Raw genomic sequence first — 23,028 nt, 5'->3', positions numbered from 1 at the left:
CAAAGACATGATTTTTAAAATTTCAGCTACTTTTAATTTAACACAGCATCCTAAAAACGTGGCGTTTAAGGTGCTGAAAGCCAATGAGACGTTCCAAAAGCGTCCGTCTGATGCATATATACATAGGCCGACAATTAAAAATAGTGCAGAAGGAACGCATCCAGTGAGAACAGGACCGATTGACGAACCCAATTGCAAAGTGGATTTCTGTGGATATGTGAATAAACAAACAATATATTGTCTAATAAATGCTTTACTCATTTGCCACTATAATGCAACATACTCAATCTGAATATCAGAATTATTGTATTTATTATATAATATATTTATAATTATTCAAATTATGTAATATTTATTATAATACACTTTATTTGTGAGCCATTCTCAGCAAATATTGATAAGTGATTAATTGAAGAAAAAAAAATCTACTTATTAATCAGCATATCATGTAGTAAATTCAATTTAAATGTTTAACTTTTTTACATTAGTTGCATACGTTGACCTTAGTGAATGAAATATGAACTTTTATGAATGAATAATACATTCTTATTTTTACTTTTTTTATTTATTTTTTCTCCCCTTTTTCTCCCCAATTTGGAATGTCCAATTCCTAAGTCCTCGTGGTGGCGTAGTGTCTCGCCTCAATCCGGGTGGCGTAGCGTCAATCGGTGCATCTTATCACGTGGCTTGTTGAGCGCGTTACCGTGGAGACCTAGCGCATGTGGAGGCTTCACGCTATTCTCCGCGGAATCCGCGCACAACTCACAACGTGCCCCACAGAGAGCGAGAACCACATTATAGCGACCACGAGGAGGTTACCCCATGTGACTCTACCCTCCCTAGCAACCGGGCCAATTTGGTTGCTTAGGAGACCTGGCTGGAGTCACTCAGCACACCCTGGATTTGAACTCACGACTCCAGGTGTGGTAGTCAGCATCTTTACTCGCTGAGCTACCCAGGCCCCGAATAATACATTCTTAAGAAAAAAAGGTACCGTTTAAGGTACCATCACTGGGGTGATATCCTCAAGGTGACCATTTTTGTACCTCTACTGAAAAATACAACTCGTTTTGAGTACATAATTGTACCCTAAGGACCTGTTGTGTACTTTTAAAGGTACGCATCGATGGCTGTTCTTTCGTATGCATTTCAAATGTTCCTCAAAATATAATCAAGTCTGTTTTTTCAAATGCAAGTCTATTGGTGCGTCCCAAACCACACACTTCTGCATTATTTTACATCATTTTGAAGTGTAAGGAGTGCGAGTGGTATGTTTACACTGAAAATGCAACAGAAAGTAGTCTACTACGAGTATCCAGATGATGCACTTTTTCAACCGTCAAAACGGAGTGTGGAATGTTGGACACTTCGTGCACTCAGCGCATGTGGCTTGCCATACATAGTGGAAGGGGCGGAGTTACCAGTAGCGATGGCGATCTGGCAAAAGTAAATAATGGAGAATATGACAACTAGCGAAACTTCTTTGAAGACAGCACCTTACATAAGTGAGTTAAATACTTTACCATCATACCATGCTGTGTGAATATGTATGTTATTGAGATATAAGTGTTGAACTGAGGGTGGCTAGTGTGCTAAAGCTAGCGGCAACACAATGCTTGGGTTTGAAACGTCACTTCCGTCAGCTGTTAAACGGCGATCATTTCCGTGTAGTAAATAAACATTAAGTGTTCCATTTGGGACGATACTACACTTGACAACTTCACTACATGGCTGAGTGCATAGTACATTTTGTAAGTGCATAGTGTGTCGTTTGGGATACAGCTTGTGTGTCTAATGGCATTTCTTGTCATTTGTCTCTCTGAGATGTCTTACAGTTCGCCCGACACAGTGGTGGGTAGATGAGCAAATTACCCGCCACTGAGCATGAAATAACGGCATACGGCAGGTGCTAATTTCATACCCTTGTACCTTAAATGGTACCTTTTTTTCCTGAGAGTGTAGTACTGAATTAACATTAACCAAGCTTAATAAATACTATCAAATGAACTGTATGTTATTTGATCATGATACCTAATGCATTAAGTAAATTTAACAAATAGAACCTTGATACAAGTCCCTAAACTACACGTAAAAAAGCAAAAGAACTGTAGTTGGTCACGGTACATGTCACTCAGACGTGTAGTTCTTGGCTAGAAAAAGCTGAAAAATGGTCCAGACTTTATGGTGATAGTCAAAAGTTTGGCTGTGTAAGATTAACCTACAAATGGATTACTTATAGTCGACACAGCACATTAAACTGGGATAGGAGAAAGCATTTTAACATTGAAAACCTGCTGGAAAAAACCCCCACTATAAACGGGCCATCGGTGGTCGGTTTTGGTGGTCTTAATTGGTTTAAGCTGGCCCAGTTGATCATCCATCTGGTCTTCCAGCCTGACAAGTTGACAAGTGCCCAAAACCCCTTTAGTAGGCAGCTAAGACCAGCAAACCACCTTTTTATTCAACTTTAACGCAGTAAATGCTAATGTAAACACCTTGAATGTCTTCGTCCAATATCTATTTTTATGTGAACTAAGCTGTGGCAGAAACGTTGCTTAGACTTACTGTAATAAAATAGAAATAATCATGTATGTCAGTCACAATCCCACACAAAATGCCAAGAGCAGCTGTAACAAACGCTGACCCTTGCAGCATGATGCTCCTCCTTCCGCAACTCTAACCCACATCTAATGCACTAAGCAGGGTTGATGAGACAGAGAAAATGTCTTCTCGGTGAGATGGAATAGATATTTCAGTGCTCCAAAATCAGACTGTACTCTCTTACATGGGTCAAGTATTCCCAGCATGGAACCATACTGTTGTCATGGCGACCTAAACCTTCAGCACTGTTTTGGATTACGGAGCAGTCAGTGACTTCCACAGCGTCTACTCAAGCAGCGCTAATGCAGTCCCGAGGAGATGCCCTACTTGGCTTTAGGAAGGACACAGACATACTGAGATAAGTACAGCAAAGTCTGAGTTATACAGGAGAGTAAAAGCTGAGTTTTGAACCTCTGACATATTCTGAATGGGAAACTATAGATATTTGTCTATAGATATTCAGCCTTCCAATTGAACATGCTCCCTTTTATTTTAAATCTCACCTAAGATGACCGAAAACCCTGTGAAGTTTACTTTTCAGGACACTACCGGCTGACTGCAGCATACCTTTTTGACTTGGACTTGATTGACTTGGAACGGCAAAAGAAAGAAGGAATAAAGAGCAAAGATGGAGAGAGAGAAAGAAAGATAGAGTTCTCCTGGGTTTCCCTTTGAGCGGAGTGCTTTACATAACTCCATCCTGAGCACTGTGACATCATCGCGAGCTTTTATGCTCCCATCAGCCCTCGGGACAGTAATGTCATCTGTCTGCCTTTGACTTCTCCCGACTCTGAGACAAAACACCAGCAAACCACTGGTGTCGCACTTAAAGACTCTTATTACACTGAAGGAAAAAAAAAGTTTAAAAAAAAATCTTATTTTCTTTGAGTACTTTATTTATGTATTTATTTATTTATTTTTAAGTGCTTAAAACAAGATAAATTCACTTGTTTGATTTTTGAAGCAAAACCGTGAAAGATATTTACACTGCCAAAAAAAAAAAAAAAAAAAAAAAAAAAAGCTTGATTCAAAGCGAAAACAAGGATATTTTTCTTAGCCCATAAATTCTTTGTTTTGTTCTTTGTTCTTATCTTGTTTGAAGAATAAAGCTAAATATAGTGAAGTTTGAGCTTTAAACAATAAAAAGACCAATAAAAATTAAATATAAAATTAATAAAATAAACTTAATTCAAGATACATTCTCTGAAATGCTCTTTAAGGATTTTTAGATATTTTTTTACAGGCAAACAATACTTTTTTTTAATGCAAAAGTTTTGCATTAAAACACATTTTATACAGTACATATAGTGGAAAAATAAATAATTTATGCACATTATTTTTCTTACCTCATTCACTCAAATTATTTTAAGATTTACGCATTTCAATTTCATAACAAAATTCCATAAAATTTAACAGAGTAATATTTAATATAAATATTTAATAAAAATAAATACATATTTTAAGTTGTATTAATGTAATCTTAGTAAACATTACACAATTAAATGATACAAAATATCTTGTAATTTTGCTTCAAGTAAATTTATCTTGTTTTAAGAATGTTTTGATTTTTTTTTTTCCAGTAAAACAAGACAAAATACTTGTTAAGAAAACTATTTTTTGCAGTGTAACGTCTCCTTTTCTGCTCCACGGAAGAAAGTCATATGGGTTTGGAACAAAACGATGACACAATTCTCATTTTAACAACCTCAGAGCTCATGACAGGGTCTATATCGAAATGTTTATTGGTTATCGTAAAAAAAAAAAAAAACTATTTCTGTAAAGGAGACCATTTATGGGATTTTTACCTCCAGAACCCTATTGTTGCACTCTATAGCAAATCTTTTCCCTGCTAAGTGGGCCACAAACTCCGTCGTCCCATGCGAGTCATAGTTATACTTGATCGTAAGTGAAGGCGGTGACAGGAAATGAAAGGGAACACTTCTCATTATCTATCAGCATCAAGTGTAAAGTGAAACTTTCCTGCAGCAGCCCAAGGTAACATGATTTAATTTCCATTCTTTTGTATGCTCCCCTATAGCCCGTGTGGGTGGCAGACTTTAGGTCATTAGCACATTATACACACGTCTATACACTTCTTATAAACAGCAAAAATGAATTAGCAGTTATTGAGAGGATGGGGATGGAACGTCTCCATCTATGAAATAAAATGTAATGCCGGATATACGAATCTGTCCTCATCCACATTTCCACTTGAAGTTAAAATCGATAGGAGACTGGAGCTGATATTGACTGACTCTCAGCAGGATATTGGCGGATTTTCTCCCTCTGAAACAAGACGTTGATCTGCAGCTGAGCTGACAGACGAGACTCAAACAAGTGTGTAACAGGTTCAGGATGGGCAAGGAGGCGGCGGGAACCGGCTGAACAGTAAACATGAAGTTTAATAAGAAACTCAACATAAACAGACACATGCAACGCAGCTATGTGCGTCTCTCTCTCTCTCTCTCTCCAACTGGTGTCTCCAGCTGCCCCTTATCTCACTCTCCCGCTGATCAGCTGATTCAGTGACGGCCGTGCTCCATCACGGCCCGGCCATGCCCTCCTCCTCGTCACGAAATGTTTTTGGTTCAGCCTCTTGGATTCATGGGAATAACTATTTTACAAGTGGATTTTTATTAATCCAAGTGTATGGTGATTTTCATAATCACATAACCATATGTTCTGTCAGAGCAATGATTTAAAAGTGCCACAGATCCACAGTGCACAGATATAAACAAGCAATTGTCTACACTTAAGGAAATAAGCTGACTTTTTCCCTGTCAAAAGGGCATGGAAAAACGTCTAGCTGTGTGTGAAAGAAAGAAAGAAAGAATTTGTCTCTTTTGTGGAATTACTTTGAATTGGGCGACAACGACAGCAGAGTTGCAATTTGTAAACTTCGCACTGATAGAATTAACTTCCGTTAAAACTTTTAACACAACTACTTTGACTGCTCACCTTTAAGTCAGAATGAAACGGAAGTTGCGTCCGATTTTACTTCTGTATTGCGATGCATTTCCGAGTGAAACGGCTTGTCGAACAAGAAAAAAAATGCAGGGCGGGGACTTGATTTTATCTATCGGTTGTTGATTGGATTGTGAAAAGTGTGCGTTGCATAGCGGAATGGTGGCAGATGTGAATGTGAGATTGCAGAGGACACAAACACACACCCCTTCCACGGTGCTGCTCGAGCCAGAGCCGGATATTGAGCAGCGATCACAACACACTGATGATCAAACTGACGACATAAACGCACAAGCACATTAACATATTTTCTTACAACGAGGCTGCAGCCGTTGAAAAACAAACGAATAAAAGATAACAATATTTTAACGTTTTGAATCACAATACACTAAATATAAAGAAAAAAATTTTACTTGTACTACACATCCCAAGATACCTAAATAAAAAAATATGAATAAACATTATTCCTCCTCACTCTAAATATAAATTCAAGCCAGCTGACCCGTCACCAAGAATGTTTAGGTTAAGGAATGATAGTTCCTTAATACACATTTTCATCCTCTGCATTAGCCGCTTTGATGGCAGGTTTGTTTATACTCTTGAAGGGGCGTGGTTAAAACTGACTATCACTTGCATCAGCAGCAGAGCACAGTCAGTCATTTCACTGGAAGAGCAAGTCATGATAATTTGATTAAAGATTACGAGGTCAAAAAATAGAAAATATGCATGGATGAATCGTTCATAACAAGACCAGTGATATGCATTAATAAAATAAATAGGGTAGCATAAAAAAGCAAAACCAAACTATTGGTATCGGCAGATGCTGTTCCCAATAATCTGATATCGGTATCAGCTCACAAAATTTGTATCGGTGCATCCCTACTTCAAATGGCTTACTTACAGTCGTCTCTGCATTATGTTGAGATAAGAAAAGTATTTTAACAAGACAAAAATACACATATTAATATCTAACCCTAAATCTAAGACCTTACCCTAACCCTAACTCTACTGCCTAACCCTTAACCTAACCTAACCTTTAATATAGAATTAACTTGATGTGTATGTGTACGCATATCTGCAATTTTACAATGGCTTGTAATGAACGTGGCACATTTAAGCAGATTTTAGACCCTGAACTATCCTTTTAATAAAAACAGAAAATATCTCACCCCCTGCTCGTCCAGTTTGAGGAGTTGCTCCGGGACTTTGGGTGAGCTGATGGCCAGTCTCAGGCACTGGATGTTCAGTTCAGGCACCACATGCTCCAGCACTTCCTTCAGAGGAAGACCACGTGCCGTACCGTGCCTCGCTGTGGAAGGCACAGCGTCCTCCAGAATCGCTCCTCGCAGGGTGGTTAACTGATGAGAAAAGAAGAGAACTATTAGTAATACTCTGAAAAAGGGGGGCCTGGGTAGCTCAGTGGTAAAAGACGCTGGCTACCACCCCTGGTGTTCGCTAGTTCGAATCCCAGGGTGTGCTGAGTGACTCCAGCCAGGTCTCCTAAGCAACCAAATTGGCCTGGTTGCTAGGGAGTGTAGAGTCACATGGGGTAACCTCCTCATGGTTGTTATTATGTGGTTTGTTCTCGGTGGGGTGCATGGCGAGTTGAGCGTGGATGCCACGGTGGATGGCGTGAAGCCTCCACACACGCTATGTCTCCGTGGCAATGCACTCAACAAGCCACGTGATAAGATGCGCGGGTTGGCGGTCTCAGATGCAGAGGCAGCTGGGATTCGTCCTCCGCCACCCCGATTGAGGCAAATCACTAGGCGACCACGAGGACTTAAAAGCGCACTGGGAATTGGGCATTCAAAATTGGGTGAAAAAAAAAGTAATACTTTGAAAAAATACCTTAGCTCAAGAACACGCTAATGTCTATCATATTCACAACTATAGTTTATGCTAATTCAGCCCACTCATGTTTCAGTTCAACACCAGGTGCTGTTGTAGCGTTTAACTTTCTTAGTCAACCGTGTAACTTTGAGAAATCAAAGGCAGATCTCAAAGGCTTTGTGCGAGGAACAGGCTGAAATTTAAGTGGTTATTCACTGATAATATTCCCGTCTACTGTAGGCCGAGATTTCATGGTGTGCTGTTGGCTAAAATGAAGAAATTGAGTCTATTCCCTTTAATCTATACTTTCACCCTGATATACACCGATCAGCCACAACATTAAAACCACCTGCCTAATATTGTGTAGGTCCCCCTCGTGCCGGCAAAACAGCACCAACCTGCATCTCAGAATAGCATTCACAATTGCACAGAGCGGTTATCTGAGTTACCGTAGACTTTGTGGATATCCAGTGAGCGGCAGTTCTGTGGATGGAAATGCCTTGTTGATGAGAGAGGTCAACAGAGAATGGCTAGACTGGTTCGAACTGACAAAGTCTACGGTAACTCAGATAACCACTCTGTACAATTGTGAATGCTATTCTGAGATGCAGGTTGGTGCTGTTTTGCCGGCACGAGGGGGACCTACACAATATTAGGCAGGTGGTTTTAATGTTGTGGCTGATCGGTGTGTATATTATTAAGTAGAAGCCTTTATTCAGGAAATCTGATATCAAGTACTGGCCTGATTTGAGCTCCTTAAAAGGGTCATTTGTGAGAGTTTGATTCATGTGAATCTACGGCATGTAGAGAATGAAAATAGGCTTCTTATTTCTGTTTAATTGAGAATGATTGCCATTAGATGTTGAAGATCAAAGCGTTCATCAACCTGCGGTTCATTACTCACAATCCAGAGAGAGGTTCTCTAGCCACTGAAACCAATGAGCTGAGAATATTAGCATTTGGGCAGTTGACATCATTAAACAGTCTTCAAAGAAAAAAGGTTCATCATTTTATCTCTTTTATTTTCATCATTTAGCTGGACAGCAAAGAAGATTTTATCCATGAACTGGATCAAGTCAAATGTAAAAATTGTCTTGGGGTGTGACTGTCTGAAAGCAAATTAATGAACAAAGTGGATAGAAATGGTATTTAAATATACTGCCATTGTCTAATAGTCAATTAAAAAACAACAAAACAAAAAAAAGATTTGGTCCAAAATAATAACTTTATTTATTTTAGCAACAATTATTGAGTCTTGTGATGTGACTTGTGGAACTACACAGCAGTTCCAGTTAAAAGATATACAAGGATATACAAAAAACAAAAAAAAAAAAGAAAGAAAAAAAGAAATAAGAAAAATGTCAGCACACCAGAGCTCAAACAATATATAATTTATTATAGTGTTCCAACCTAAGGTGATGTTTGAGCCGACAGCTCTTCATCAGACAAACGTTGTCTGATTGGGCACCCACAATTAGCTTTTTTGTCGTTGAATGTGCATGCTTTTGTTTTTTATTTTTTGCAGTACAAAGATATAAACATTCTTAAAACAATATAAATTTAATTGAGAAGCAAAATGATATAAGATACTTTGTCTTGTTTTTGAAGAAAACATTTACATTTACATTTATTCATTTGGCAGACACTTTTATCCAAAGCGACTTACAAAAGAGGAAAACATAATCGAATCATCTTAAGGAGACAGTGGTATGAAAAGTGCTGTATTATTTTATTTTTTTTGTGACTGGTTAAGTGCTCATGGAGAAGATGTGTTTTTAGTCGTTTTTTGAAGACAGAGAGTGAGTCAGCTTCACGGATGGAGTTGGGAAGGTCTTTCCACCATCGTGGTACGATGAAGCTGAAAGTCCGGGAAAGTGTTTTGGTGCCTCTTTGTGTTGGTACAACAAGGCCGACCGCAGGCTTCTAGTGGGCGCGTAGCTCTGCATAAATGATTTTAGGTGTGCTGGAGCAGACCCAGTGACTGTTCTGTATGCCAGCATCAGAGCCTTGAATTTGATACGTGCATCAACCGGCAGCCAGTGGAGAGAGTCAAGGAGTGGTGTAACATGTGCTCTCTTTGGTTCATTAAAGACCAGACATGCTGCTGCATTCTGGATCATTTGCAGGGGTCTAATTGCACATGCAGGGAGGCCTGCAATGAGAGCATTACAGTAGTCCAGTCTAGTTATGACAAGTGACTAGACAAGCAGTTGTGTGGCATGTTCAGAGAGGAAGGGTCTTATCTTCCAGATATTGTAGAGTGTAAATATACATGATCTTGCAGTCTTTGAGATGTGGTCTGTGAAATTTAGTTTGTTATCTGTATGAGTGCTTCTCAGGTAATTTTTTTCCTTTTTTAAGTATGTTTTTACTGAAAAATATGACAAAAGTACTCAGCAAGAAAATTATTGTAGCAGGACACAGTACTTTTGTCTTGTTGTACAGAAAAAAAGTCTAAATATCCTTAAAATATACATTTACTTGTGATGCAAACTACTATGATATGAAGTCTTTCAGTGATCAAATTTGGTGATATTTGAGCTTAAAACAGGAACAAAACTCATTTACCACTTGGGTAAGAAAATGGAAAACGTGTTTATTATAGCTTGTTTTTAGCACAGCCACACTAAATTGTATGCAGACACATGCAGATATTTCTTGTCACTTTGTTTCTCAAGTAAATGCATCTTGTTTTAAGGAAGTTTAGGTATTTTATTAAATAAAAATGATTTGCAGTGTTTAATATGAACTGCTGAAAAATGTTGATTAAAAGTGGTGAAAAACTTTAAAGAAATGGTGACTAGTTACAGCATCTAAAAACATATAGATTACCTTATACACTCTGATAAAATTCAACGACTCATTTACCTGACTCGTCCTGAAGGTGATCCGATAGTTATACTGCGCTCCCTCCTTGTCTTTTCCATCGTCCAGTTTCTCTCTTCTCACGCTGATAGCCACCGGACCCAAATTCTCATCCACCCCGAAGTAATTCTGGTGCTCTGAGGGTTAAAAGCAGGACAGAGAGATGAGGTCAGGGTCAAGGAGGACCGATAACACCCTTAGGATACACTACAAAGTGACCCTGAGTAGACAGGAAGGAGAATTTTCTGAGACCGATATGAAGAGGGCTATTTAAACTCTACAGCCTCACTGGTGCTGGTTATCTGGGAGGACATGTGGAGGAGATATGCCCTCGGGACAGGATGACAGCAGGACTACGAGTATCACCAACTTCACTCCATTCGAAAGATGAAGGATCCGTCTATAATGGTCTACAGTCCAACACAAGCGAAACTGTGCTTTTTACATCCCATGTTGCAATGGGTTTAATACAGCTACTTTCTAGTGTCTTAAATTATTTTGTTTAAAGACATAAAAGGCACAAATCCCATGCTCTTTGAAGGGTTAAACTGTAAATATCTAACATAATTATTTAAGCACATCAAATTTCTTTAAAACCATGATTTTGGCCTGTCTCAGTTGTCTTAATGTATTTGACCTATCCAACCATTAAAATCATTCAACAGTGTCATCAATGGAAGTATTATCATTTGGGCTTTTTCAAAAGCATGGTGGGAAAACAATAATTACTTTTTTTCTCAATAATCATCAAGCTCAACCATTCAACCCCTGTTACCAAAGTAATGGTAAAATGGTATAATTTTTTAATACCTCGTAAATATAAATTTATCAATAACTACAATCCAACATTCGGTCCCAAACAAGCTAGACCCAACATCTTTGTTTAGACTAAATGGGTAACTAGGTGTGGATGCATTGCGATTCTTTCTCAAACGATTCTGAATCAATTCTCAAAAGAATCAGAATTGATTCTGGGTTCAGTTTAAACCGCGGCAGAAATTTACCAATTCTTTCACAATACTTTTACGAAATTCTTTCACAAACCCACGCACATAGCAAAGGGAGAGTTTATTCGTGATAACATGCCAACAAACATGTTATCATGCATAAGAACGGGGGAAAACACAGCAGAAAATAATGATGAGGCAGCGGTTCGTGAGACATGGGCGATGTTTTCATTTAATACTTTTTTTTTCTTTTGCCCGATACCTTTCTCTTCACTTACGCACTCTCAATTTTATTGGCTTTTGCTTATAGCCGGTAACATGCTTGTCAGGACAGTGCTCACACCTGATGATAAGGGTTTGAAATCCATCATAGCGTTTGCGACTGGGTCTTGCGATCTTCTACTCGCAGAGATGCTTGACAAATTTCTGAAGCAACAACCGTGCCGTTTAAACCGCTTTATTATCACCTGTGCAGGTGAGAAGCGCTCTCATATAAGCAGATATATCTCTCATCCTGGACCAGCAACTTCCAGTTGTGGTTATAGATACAAATTCAAATGAATAGGCATGGCATAGATTAATTTTAAATAATAATTAAATACCATTTTATAAAGTTCTAAAGAAATAAACTAAAAAATTGTGATCCTCTTCTAAACTATAGAACTGTTTATTTAATCTTGTGGATGTTCCATGTTTTGTTCACAGCTCATACTGAGAGTAAAAGGCCAGTTTATGTAATGTAACTTGTTCTGATTTTTGAAAACAGCTGTTAAATAAAAAGCTGAAAGGGAGAGTTTTTTACTAGGGAGAGGACATGATGCATCGTGATGCATCGAGAATCGTTTTACAATTGAATCGTTACCCTTTGAATCATAATCGAATCGTGAGTCCAGTGAAGATTCACACCTCTATGGGTAACCCTGTAATTCGCACCATTTTTTCAAATCTATTACTAGAAAATAATATATTGACAGAGATTAAAACTATTCAGATGTGTCCCAAATTTTGGTTGCAAAAATAAAAAAAATGACATAAAAATAAACAAAAAATAATAAAGTGGACGAACACCATTTCTGACCGTTAAGTACCTCCATTCACTGTCTCTGTTGAAAAGGACAAAAATTTTACTTCATTTTTTTAGGTTTAAGCCCCATTTTGGACCCTATTGCCATTTTTTGACCCAATATTCACACTCTAAATTACATCTGTAAGAGGGTGTTTCTTCAACTTCAGGGTTAATTTTTATTAAAACGGAACAGAACTCTTTTTCTTTTTGTTATATGAAGGCAAAATTTTACCAGGCCTTCATAATTTATTTTTGATACTTTTCAAATGATTTACATACATTTTTCAAACGTTACAGCTCTCACAGTTGTGGCGTCATTTCAATCACACCAAACAATTTCACCCCCATTTTCAGTAAGCCCCTTTGGAGACAAACATGCACATGGGCACCATGTCGAAACCAACAGACAAAATTATGCAATGTGATTGACAATGTGTATGAAAGCATGGAGACATTAGGATAATGTGTATTGATTTAAAACAAAAAAGTATATGGGACAACAATGAAATGAATAATGGGGACATGTCAGCACATCTATAGTATCATACTAAAAGCAAACCTGCCATTATATAATTGAAACAGCAGGCTATCCACACGAGAGGAGAGATCGGAATGGGTCTTCGGCAAACAGCCCTTACTCCAACTCAATGTGGTGCATGACAGAGAATCAAGATCCTCTCAGCGCTGATCCATGCTAATCTCATCCTCTCTTAAGCACCTGGAGATTTTCACAAGGTTAAAGCCTAAATCTGCATTAAAGACCACAAAAACACGACAAAGACACTTCTAGCCCTTCCAACTCGTTTTATTATAACAATGTTGGCAAATCCAGCTAAAACCATCTTCTGATGTTTGCAGGTTTATTCAAGTTGGTATAGCTGATCTACTAGGGCTGTGTTCAAAATATTGATATGGTGATACATCATCGTGTTCTCCTTGCCAAGGCGTGTATCGATGCAGCTGCGTCCGCATCATTATTATGCAGCACTTTGGTGGCTTAAGAGTGTAGCCTATAACGTCTACCACGCGATGCAAGTTGGCTTTCAATCACCTGAGCAGTAGTAGACCACCACATTTAAATTGGATGATATCTTGCTACTGCTGGCAAAACTAAAATCTAAACTATGTGCATTTTGGCTTTTTGCCCAAACCCAAAATTTGGGAGTGAGACATGACTCAGGCGATACCTAGAATAAATGGTGCAAAACGAAAGCACTGCGTGACACCACGAACCTCCAATCTACCAGTGCTTACTGAATTATCACGATAAAGCTGGTGATATGTGCTTCTTTTACTCTCAAGCAAGGTATGAAATTAACCAAAAGGTGGGTTATTTTTGAACAGTGTCATTTAGCTCATCTTCCCACTGACCTGTACGTGTCGGACCCAGTTCGGTCATGTATTTAGCGGCAGTGATTGGGATTCGAGTTAGACACTCAGATTTGAGTCACATTTTAATAGACTTTCGAATCAATACGGGACATGATTTGTCCCATTTTTTAAGCTGGTCAGATGGCATCACGTCAAAATCATTCCAGATCATTAATTTACCCTTGATATTTGTTGTAAATGTTGCCTACTGTGGGTAAGGGACCATCTAAAAAGTCCACACATTGTGCTAAAACATCCTAATACTGTGTCGGGTATGAAAAGAGACGGTCTAAAAAGTCCACACAAACGACAACCGGCATCGCAACAAACCAACCACCCGCCCACCCCCCGTCAACAACTTTAAAGCAAGTGTCCTTTATTCTACAGCTTCAAAAGTGGCAACCATACCCACGGGTACAAACACATTCACAAAGGTTAGTCACAATAATTAACACACAAATCCAGCTGATATTGTACCATCACAAACATTGGGTAGTATAGCTACACAGCTCATTATGATCGCCAACCAGAGGCTGCATCAATTTAAATCTAGCACTTCACTTATCATTCTTTTCGTAGTATATTTGAGAGAGAGAGAGAGAGAGATTTGTTCCGTATTTTAGCGTCTTGCAATCAGCACGCGTACAGTTTTTTGTGAACTTAAAACAGCTGGCAAGTTTGTCAAAATTACACCTAATCATGTCACATTACATTGCATATTGTCGCTGTCTGAAATAAATTATGTATCTTCAGTGCGATGTAGGCAATCGCTTCACTACACTTCAGCCAGACAGCAGAGGTAAATTAGTTGACTCTCTTCAAAACATAAGGGCGGGACATATGCAGTTTTATTAGACACTTCTCAAGGCCAATGGACATACTGGTTAAACAGATAGCTTGATTAAACATTCTTTCATTGGTCATTTCGATGCACAATTCAAACAGTAGGAAGAGGTCACTTGGCGCATTCCGTCTATGGTAAAAAGTAAAAATTGCCAAAAGTGGAGATACGTGTTTTTCATCGGACAGCAACAATATATCATATTGTATTGCATGTGTGCTCATTCTGAGCCTTGCTGAACTGACTGTGAGAAAATCTGTGGCAACTTTATTACAAAAAACAGAATATGTTAAAGCTACACTATGTAACTTTTGGCCCTCAAGCGGTTAAAAAATAAAACTGCATGAGTCTTGCGGAAGGACGTTGTTTTGGTAATGTCGCAAGTTGTGCTTCGGCTCTGCTCCTCTGTGCAGATGAATGTGGTTCGAGGCAACGGTGTATTCTGAATACAGAACATCTTATCAGAGCGAATGAACAAATAAATAACGAAAGAAAGGAAAAGATGGATATCTGAAAACATGTCATCTTAGCAGGTAAGTGCCATATCTTATGTTGTTGTTTTGACTTATTGGAAACATTGATATTTTGAAATAAATGATGTTACAAAAGTAAGGCAATGTTCGTTAATATTAGACAACGATTGCTAGTCTGATAAAGATCAAATGATGTAACGTTTTTATAACTGCAGGATATTCTGGCCAAATAGATCACAGTAGTAACTCATTTATAGATTGTCATTGTTACCAACTAGTGGTCAACATCATTTCAAGACTCACATGTCCTTGGCAAGACTAGGACTAAAGGATTTATTTATATAAATTATTGCCGTTATAAAGAAAAATACACACGTGTGCTAGCAAGTGAAAAGTTCTGCACCAATTACAGTATAATTATTGTATTTCACTACACACATACACACACACACACACACACACACAGACGTGATATTTGGCAAGAGATGTCCTTACTTAGACACAAAGACACACACAAGGAACATATTTGATTATATTTTAAAGAACAGAGGAAAGATAAGCAGCCGGCGCGCACTTCTGATGCCGCTCACCAGCGCAGTGTGAGCGCTTCTCACAGAACGCACATATGAAGAGTTTTCTTTCTTCTCTGTTACTTGCCAGCAAAAAGTTTTGTTCTTTATGTAACGCTGCGACTGATCTCAGGCCATCTCAGAAGGTTTGAATCTATGAGTATGAATCACTTTAAATCAAGCAATTCAGATTTTACTGTACATGGATTGTGAATAGCCTAGTATATATGAATCGGATAAAGGTGGCTGTAAAAATCGAAGGGGCTGGTCAAATTGGGTCAAAGAAGTTTCAAACCCTTCTCTCAACCGAGGTGCGGAAAATGCCAAATATCTGCAGGGGAGGCATCGTGGATAATCACATGCGAGGGTGAGTTAGACTAACTATATTAAGAAAACACAATTGAAGGCTAGTATGTTGTGGCAGCGGGGGCGTGTTCAAGCGTCCATCCAGAGAGAGAGAAAGCGGTAAGGGCGCTTACACCTGAGCTAGATTATGTTTGAAACCTGTCTCTTATCCCAGTGAGCAGGGGGAGAGCGGCATATAAACAGCCACGCCACCAGCAACCGAGAGAGAGACTGGCACAAGGAAGGCCACGCTGCTACAGAAGCTGCCGTGTTTTGTGAAATTAAAGTGTTTAAGTTACTACGTGCATGTGAAGCTAATGAGTTTGTGAAGTTGTAAGCATCAAGGTGGCCAAATTAAACGCTTACCTGAACCTGGAAACCTCGCTTCCCTGTTCTCCTTTCCACTGAACAGTGTTACATATGTCTTTTCACTTGATTTTAGCACAGCATATTTTGCACTGCCTATAATCTGTGATATATCCTGTGTATTTATGTATGGTCTAAAATATAAGCTATTTGAGTTATATTAAATTGACTAATTACAGTTTCATGTTATGATTATTATACAACTCTTTATTTGAATTAACTATTATTTTGATAATCGACTAATCTAACGATTATTAAAACGATTATTCAACTATTCGGGCGATTATTGCAACGATTAATCATTAGCTCTCAACCGACTATTCAGCTTGTAACTTGATTTAAAAGATTGTAATAAACATGTTTACTAATAATAAAGAGGACATCATCTTTTAAAAATTCCTCTAAATGACATTAATTGAATTAAAGGAAAAAAATGACGTTTAGAAAAAAAATCCTACTGTAATCAAGTATTTTGTCTTGTTTTCCATTTAAAAATATGTAAAAATCAACAAGATACATTTACCTGAGGAAGTTCTCACCTTTTTGTTCACATCGATTCATCTTTAATTCTCAAAAAATAAACTCTCTCTTCTTAATAGAGCTGCATATCACCGATTTTCTTCACAATAAGATTCACGCCGCAACACATACGTATTAGTGATCGACCGATATGGGTTTTTTAATGGCCGATGGCGATATCCAGAGAGCAGGGAGGCCGATAGGCCGATACAATGCCGATATATCACACAATATAATATAGTAAATACCATAAACATAAAATTGCTAAAAAAATAAATAAAAATAATAAACTCTTATTTAGCACTATATTTACTCAATTTCACACAAAACTTTAACTTTGTAAAAAAGAATCTAAAAAAATTATATTGTATTTTAAATGGTAGATAGCAGTTTCTTCTGATTTCTGTTTAGTCATCAAATTTTAGTAATTTATTTGCACATGAAGAAATTGTTAATATATTAGGAAGAAGGAAATAACAGTACACACAGTAGACCAGCAACTACGAATGGCATGTCCATGTTAGCAATCGCATTTTCGTAAAAAAATACAGAATAAAACCAATTGTACATACAGTTCATATTGAATAAGACATTTACTCATAGTGCACGTGAAGCACTTTTACTTTGAAGTTGCACTCATGCGCTCGTGCGGATCAAGCGCGAGCAGCAATCTCCTGACAGTTTAAACGGCCTGGATCGCCTGCTTGGATTGTCACGGAGTGACCGTCATAATTTGTGAATCAGAGGAACTTTTGATCCCGATCCTTCTGGCTGACAGAATATGTGCTTCAGAGATATTAGATAAGTGCTCATCGGGAAGAAAACCCTGGATTTTCGTGATGTTCATGAATTATATCTGTTTAAACGAGATATCTACATATTTGCAGACGGTATATAATAGAAGTTTTATTGAAATTTGCCTTTTATCATTAGAAAAGTAAGTTAAAAGTTACAGGGAACTGCTGAGGAGAGGCTGATAGAATAAGTGCTTTAGAGGTAAATAAATGAGCGCTCCACAAGACGCTGGATTTGCTCAAGTTTTGTGAGGTTTGTTTATTACATCTGTTTAAACAAGATATGTGCATATTTGCAGATGGTATATGATATTAGTTTTATTGATATTTGCCTTTATCATTAGACAAGACAGTTAAAGTTACAGGGAACTGTTGAGAAGAGAGAGGGAGAATGAAACAGATGAGCACTTTAACATTATGCGGCTCTGATATGTGGACCGTTTAAATGACACTGGTCTATTCACACTGGTCTATTATTGTAGTAACATGACGGCACGTAACGACAAACGAACCGTGACTAGTCGTTTACATGTCTCGGTCGTATCACATGCAAGTAGGCGATTCTCAGCGCCCTCAGGAAACCTCACCGATATATCGGTTTACCACTAATATGTATTATGATTCACTACGTGGCAAGACATCACGTTATAAACTACCAGCAACAGGCACGAGAGTGTGCATCAGCCGGGTGCAGTTTCAATCTCTCCCCCTTAGATCGGGTCACATCATGCGACTCATAGAAGCAGCGCTGACCGCACACAGAAATGCCAGTTTCAGAGTTTGTACTTATTTACATGACCTGCTTCCTTATTATTTGAACTGTAATAAAGGATCCATTAAAGATATAACGGCGAAGTGTTTCCTTTAAAGACGCTCAACATACAAGTTTTGCTTAAGCGGAACGGCAGCACCAGCTCCGCTGTATTTCACAATAAGAAAGCTTCTGTATTTAGTTATTTTGTATTTCTGTATAATTTCCTCATACTTTGCGATCTACATCACCTGAAGCTGTTTGGAAAGTTTCGAGTGCGTCTGGACTGTGAGCTGTGTTTTCTCTCCTCAATCAGCTGCCGTGCTCCTCTCGCGTGCCAGCATTAGTTTCATATCTGATCTCATGTTACATTAAATGAGATCAAACGACTATTCAACAACAGAAATTTTTGTCGACAATTTTTTTTTATTGTCGACCTTGTCGATAACATCGACTAATCATTTCAGCCTTAATATGAATAGAACAACAGTGTGAAGAGGTGAGTTGTGTTTGACCTGTGTTAAGACTTAATTTTTTTAATCCTAGAGGCTTTGCCTTACCTGTTGTACACAGTATTTGATACTGAGCCAGAATATTTTTAACTATAGTAAGGGTAGCATAAAACACTTTTAAAGCAGAAAGAAGAAAGGGCCAGTAAAAGTAATTAGCTTTTTTGGCAACAGAATTACAGTATTTATTTTGGTTTTTTTGAACCTTATTGTATTTTCAATGTTATATTATCCATTTTACTATGAACAACTGTTATACAGTACTAAATTAAGCTCAGGAGAAAGTCGTTTCAAAATGAACATGTATCATGATGCATATCGTATCGTGGTCTCTGTAGCGTATCTGATACCCAGCTCTATGATCCACCAGAAAGAAAAAAAAACCTGGTTACAACCTGGTATAGCATCTTGGTCAAGATGGATTGAGGTAATTCAATGGCATTTTTATCTATAACATGGTTTTACCAAGGCATATGTATATATATATATAAATAAAAGCTTTTTGTTAGTTATCTACCATCAATGAACTTTTTAAGAGTTGTTAAGTCAACATATGACATTCGCAACCATTTTTTCTTCCATAATGTGACGTTCCATGACTTTGCAAGCACATTTACCGTCATTTGTGATTGCGTGATACAGATTTATTCAGACTAACTCACTAATGAAACAATCAGAACAATTTGTGAACAACTTTGAACTGTTCATTGACTGTTCATTATAGATTGTGAGCAAGTTTTACTCCACACAAGAACAGTATCTAGCTGATTAGATATTTCTAGGCAGAGGAACACTAGAATGTATATATTCACTATAGACATTTAATGACTAAGATATGATGACATTCCAAGTCTTTAAGTCCTGGAAATCACAATTTTAAAATTCCCAGCTATTTTCAGGTTTTCCACGACCATGGGAACCCTGGACGTTTTTGGAGTGAAACAGGAAATACATTGTAAATTGTAAACAAATCAGCTAATATGTTTCAAAAACCAGTTTGACTAAATTAAACTGCTATGAGCTGAGAAAACTAATGAACTTACAGCCACAATTAACACGAAAAGACAAAGCGTGAAACATAACTTTGTAGACACATCAATGTGTGGACATTTACCATGAACACAGCACACTGATCCTGTAACTATAGTGATTAAAGGGGTATTTCATGCAAATGTTGTCATTGCTTACTCACCCTTATGTTGTTTCAAACCCATATGACTTAATTTCTTCCATGGAACACAAAAGGAACTATTGGATTAAATGGATAAAATAAAGTTCCACCAACATAGTTTTTGTTTATATATATATATATATATATATATATATATATATATATATATACATACACACACATATACACATATATATATATATACATATACACACACACACACACACACACACACACACACACACACACACACACACACACACACTGGCAGCCAAAAGTTTGGAATAATGTGCAGATTTTGCTCTTATAGAAAGAAATTGGTACTTTTATTCACCAAAGTGGCATTCAGCTGATCACAATGTATAATCAGGACATTAATAATGTGAAAAATCACTATTACAATTTGAAGAAAATGTTCAGAACTTCTTAAACTACTTCAAAGAGTTCTCATCAAAAAATCCTCCACGTGCAGCAATGACAGCTTTGCAGATCCTTGGCATTCCAGCTGTCAGTTTGTCCAGATACTCAGGTGATATTTCACCCCTCACTTCCTGTAGCACTTTCCATAGATGTGGCTGTCTTGTCGGGCACTTCTCAAACACCTTACAGTCTAGCTGATCCCACAAAAGCTCAATGGGGTTAAGATCCATAACACTCTTTTCCAATTATCTGTTGTCCAATGTCTGTGTTTCTTTGCCCACTCCAACCTTTTCTTTTTGTTTTTCTGTTTCAAAAGTGGCTTTTTTTTTCTTTGCAATTCTTCCCATAAGTCCTGCACCCCTGAGTCTTCTCTTTACTCTTGTACATGAAACTGGTGTTTAGCGGGTAGAATTCAATGAAGCTGTCAGCTGAGGACATGTGAGGCGTCTATTTCTCAAACTAGAGACTCTGATGTACTTATCCTCTTGTTTAGTTGTACATCTGGCCTTCCACATCTCTTTCTGTCCTTGTTAGAGCCAGTTGTTCTTTGTCTTTGAAGACTGTAGTGTACACCTTTGGATGAAATCTTCAGTTTTTGGGCAGTTTCAAGCATTGTATAGCCTTCATTCCACAAAACAACGATTGACTGATGAGTTTCTAGAGAAAGCTGTTTCTTTTTTGCCATTTTTGACCTAATATTGACCTTAAGACATGCCAGTCTATTACATACTGTGGCAACTCAAAAACAAACACAAAGACAATGTTCAGCTTCATTTAATGAACCAAATATCTCTCAACTGTGTTTGATATAATGGCAAGTGATTTTCTAGTACTAAAATAGCAATTTAGCATGATTACTCAAGGATGAGGTGTTGGAGTGATGGCTGCTGTCTAGATTTGATCAAAAATAGTCAAAAATGGTGATGGTGCTGTTTTTTTACATCAGTAATGTCTTGATTATACTTTGTGATCAGTTGAATGCCAATTTGGTGAATCAAAGTACCAATTTCCTTCCCAAACAGCAAAATCTGTACATTATTCCAAATATTTGGCCGCCAGTGTATATATCTTATTTTTCTTAGAAATATGTCACGTTACAGAAGTAAAATTTTCAAATTGACTTCAACTTGAATCATGTATTAGAAAAGCTGACTTCATTTGCCAGACGTTCTGACAGGTCATGATTTTCTGACTTCAGACTAACATTTAGAGTTCATTGACCTTTCATAACTCATCATCACCCCATCAACATCTCTGCAGAGACATGGAGAGGACAGACCTGTCAACGTGTCTCTCTGGAGAGTCACCATCTCCTTCCACACCCTTTTTTCCCATGATGCTTTTATCACCTTGGGAGTAGCACTGATTCCATTGAACCTTCTCACCCATTTCTTTCTCTCTTTGTGAAATGAGACGCTAAAAGATTGGAGAGGATGCAAGATTTGACGTGTCCATTTAAAAGTCTAGAGTAGTGTGTTGTCACGATACCAAAATCCCAGTAGTCAGTACTGATACCAGTGAAATTTAACTGTTCTTGATACCAATTTCTAGTGGTAATGTGCTTTTGAACACACTCCTTTAGACTATTTAAAGTAAAATTTCAATGTAAATAATACATTAAAAGATATGCATAGTCCGATAGGACTTTGGCGACACGGCGCAAGCGGATAATTATCTATTCCCCAATATCACGAGCTGGCAAACATAATTTGTCATTTGCGAAAAGCCTTAATTGGCTCATTCGCCATAGCTAGAAAGCCCGTGGATGTGCAGAATACAATCGTTGCTTTCACCCACAGGCTGCGACTCATTATTCAGCGTACTCTAAAGGCAAAAGCTGAATTTCTGTGTGGCAGCTGTTTTCCAGAGCTTAGGAATGGTAACACAATCCTTTCAAGACTATGCAGATGTGCAGACACGCAGAAAAAAAGCAGTCTGACAGCCACAGACACCTACTCACTCAAACACGGACGACATTGTGTCGTATGAGTCAATCATTTGCCTCGAGTTCCCAGACACACAGAGGTGTTTTAATAAAAAACAGTGGGGCCGCAGTGTGAGGAGAGGGTCCCGTCACCCCCCTCTCAGCTTCAACAGCACCGCCGCTCCTCTGAGGGGAACAGCTGCTCTTGTCTTTTCTCACATAACAAATCACAGTCCAAAGACAGGAGAGAAATCTCACACCTCCATCCCTGGCACAAGTGTTGCTCTCTTCAGAATGTGTAATAAACACCATGCTGAACAAAACTTGCCATTGTTTTGGTGCATAAATGGTCTGAACAACATTCAATGAGGAGTTACGTTTTAATAAACTCTAAATTTGTAATAATTTAGTTTGCTTAATCCTGCACAAAGAATTCTTTGGAATCCATTTCAAAAAGTACTGTGGTAGTACTATGATATCAGATGATAATATTGTGGTACTTTGATATAAACCAGGGTACCGAATGACTACCACATTCAAATACAATCGTTTTTACATGGTAATCAGAGATACTTCAACGAACACCATGGAATTTCCAAGGAACATACAATAAATACAACTTCAAAAAACATGGTGCGACGAGGAGGTGGGCGGGGCCGGGCCGTGACTACGCACGCCTGGCCCCCAATCGGGCTAATC

The 23,028-nt window shown here is 38.0% G+C and overlaps 2 protein-coding genes across 2 annotated transcripts in view; both read right to left on the bottom strand.

The window, feature by feature from the left end:
* LOC127414395 (keratinocyte proline-rich protein-like) overlaps positions 1-23,028 on the bottom strand; it is a 401,795-nt gene that overhangs the window by 261,237 nt on the left and 117,530 nt on the right. The gene's annotated exons all lie outside the window — the stretch shown is intronic.
* LOC127414356 (signal-induced proliferation-associated 1-like protein 2) overlaps positions 1-23,028 on the bottom strand; it is a 180,240-nt gene that overhangs the window by 83,873 nt on the left and 73,339 nt on the right. The window contains exons 3-4 of the mRNA XM_051652329.1: positions 10,267-10,400; positions 6,735-6,923 (exon numbers count right to left, since the gene is read on the bottom strand). Of these exons, the coding sequence (XP_051508289.1) occupies positions 6,735-6,923; positions 10,267-10,400 (323 nt within the window). The remainder of the gene's footprint in view (positions 1-6,734; positions 6,924-10,266; positions 10,401-23,028) is intronic.

Source organism: Myxocyprinus asiaticus, chromosome 23, assembly GCF_019703515.2.
Source record: "Myxocyprinus asiaticus isolate MX2 ecotype Aquarium Trade chromosome 23, UBuf_Myxa_2, whole genome shotgun sequence".
Taxonomy (NCBI): domain Eukaryota; kingdom Metazoa; phylum Chordata; class Actinopteri; order Cypriniformes; family Catostomidae; genus Myxocyprinus; species Myxocyprinus asiaticus.
The sequence above is the reverse complement of the archived record's forward strand: the minus strand, read 5'-3'. Positions and strand labels throughout refer to the sequence as shown.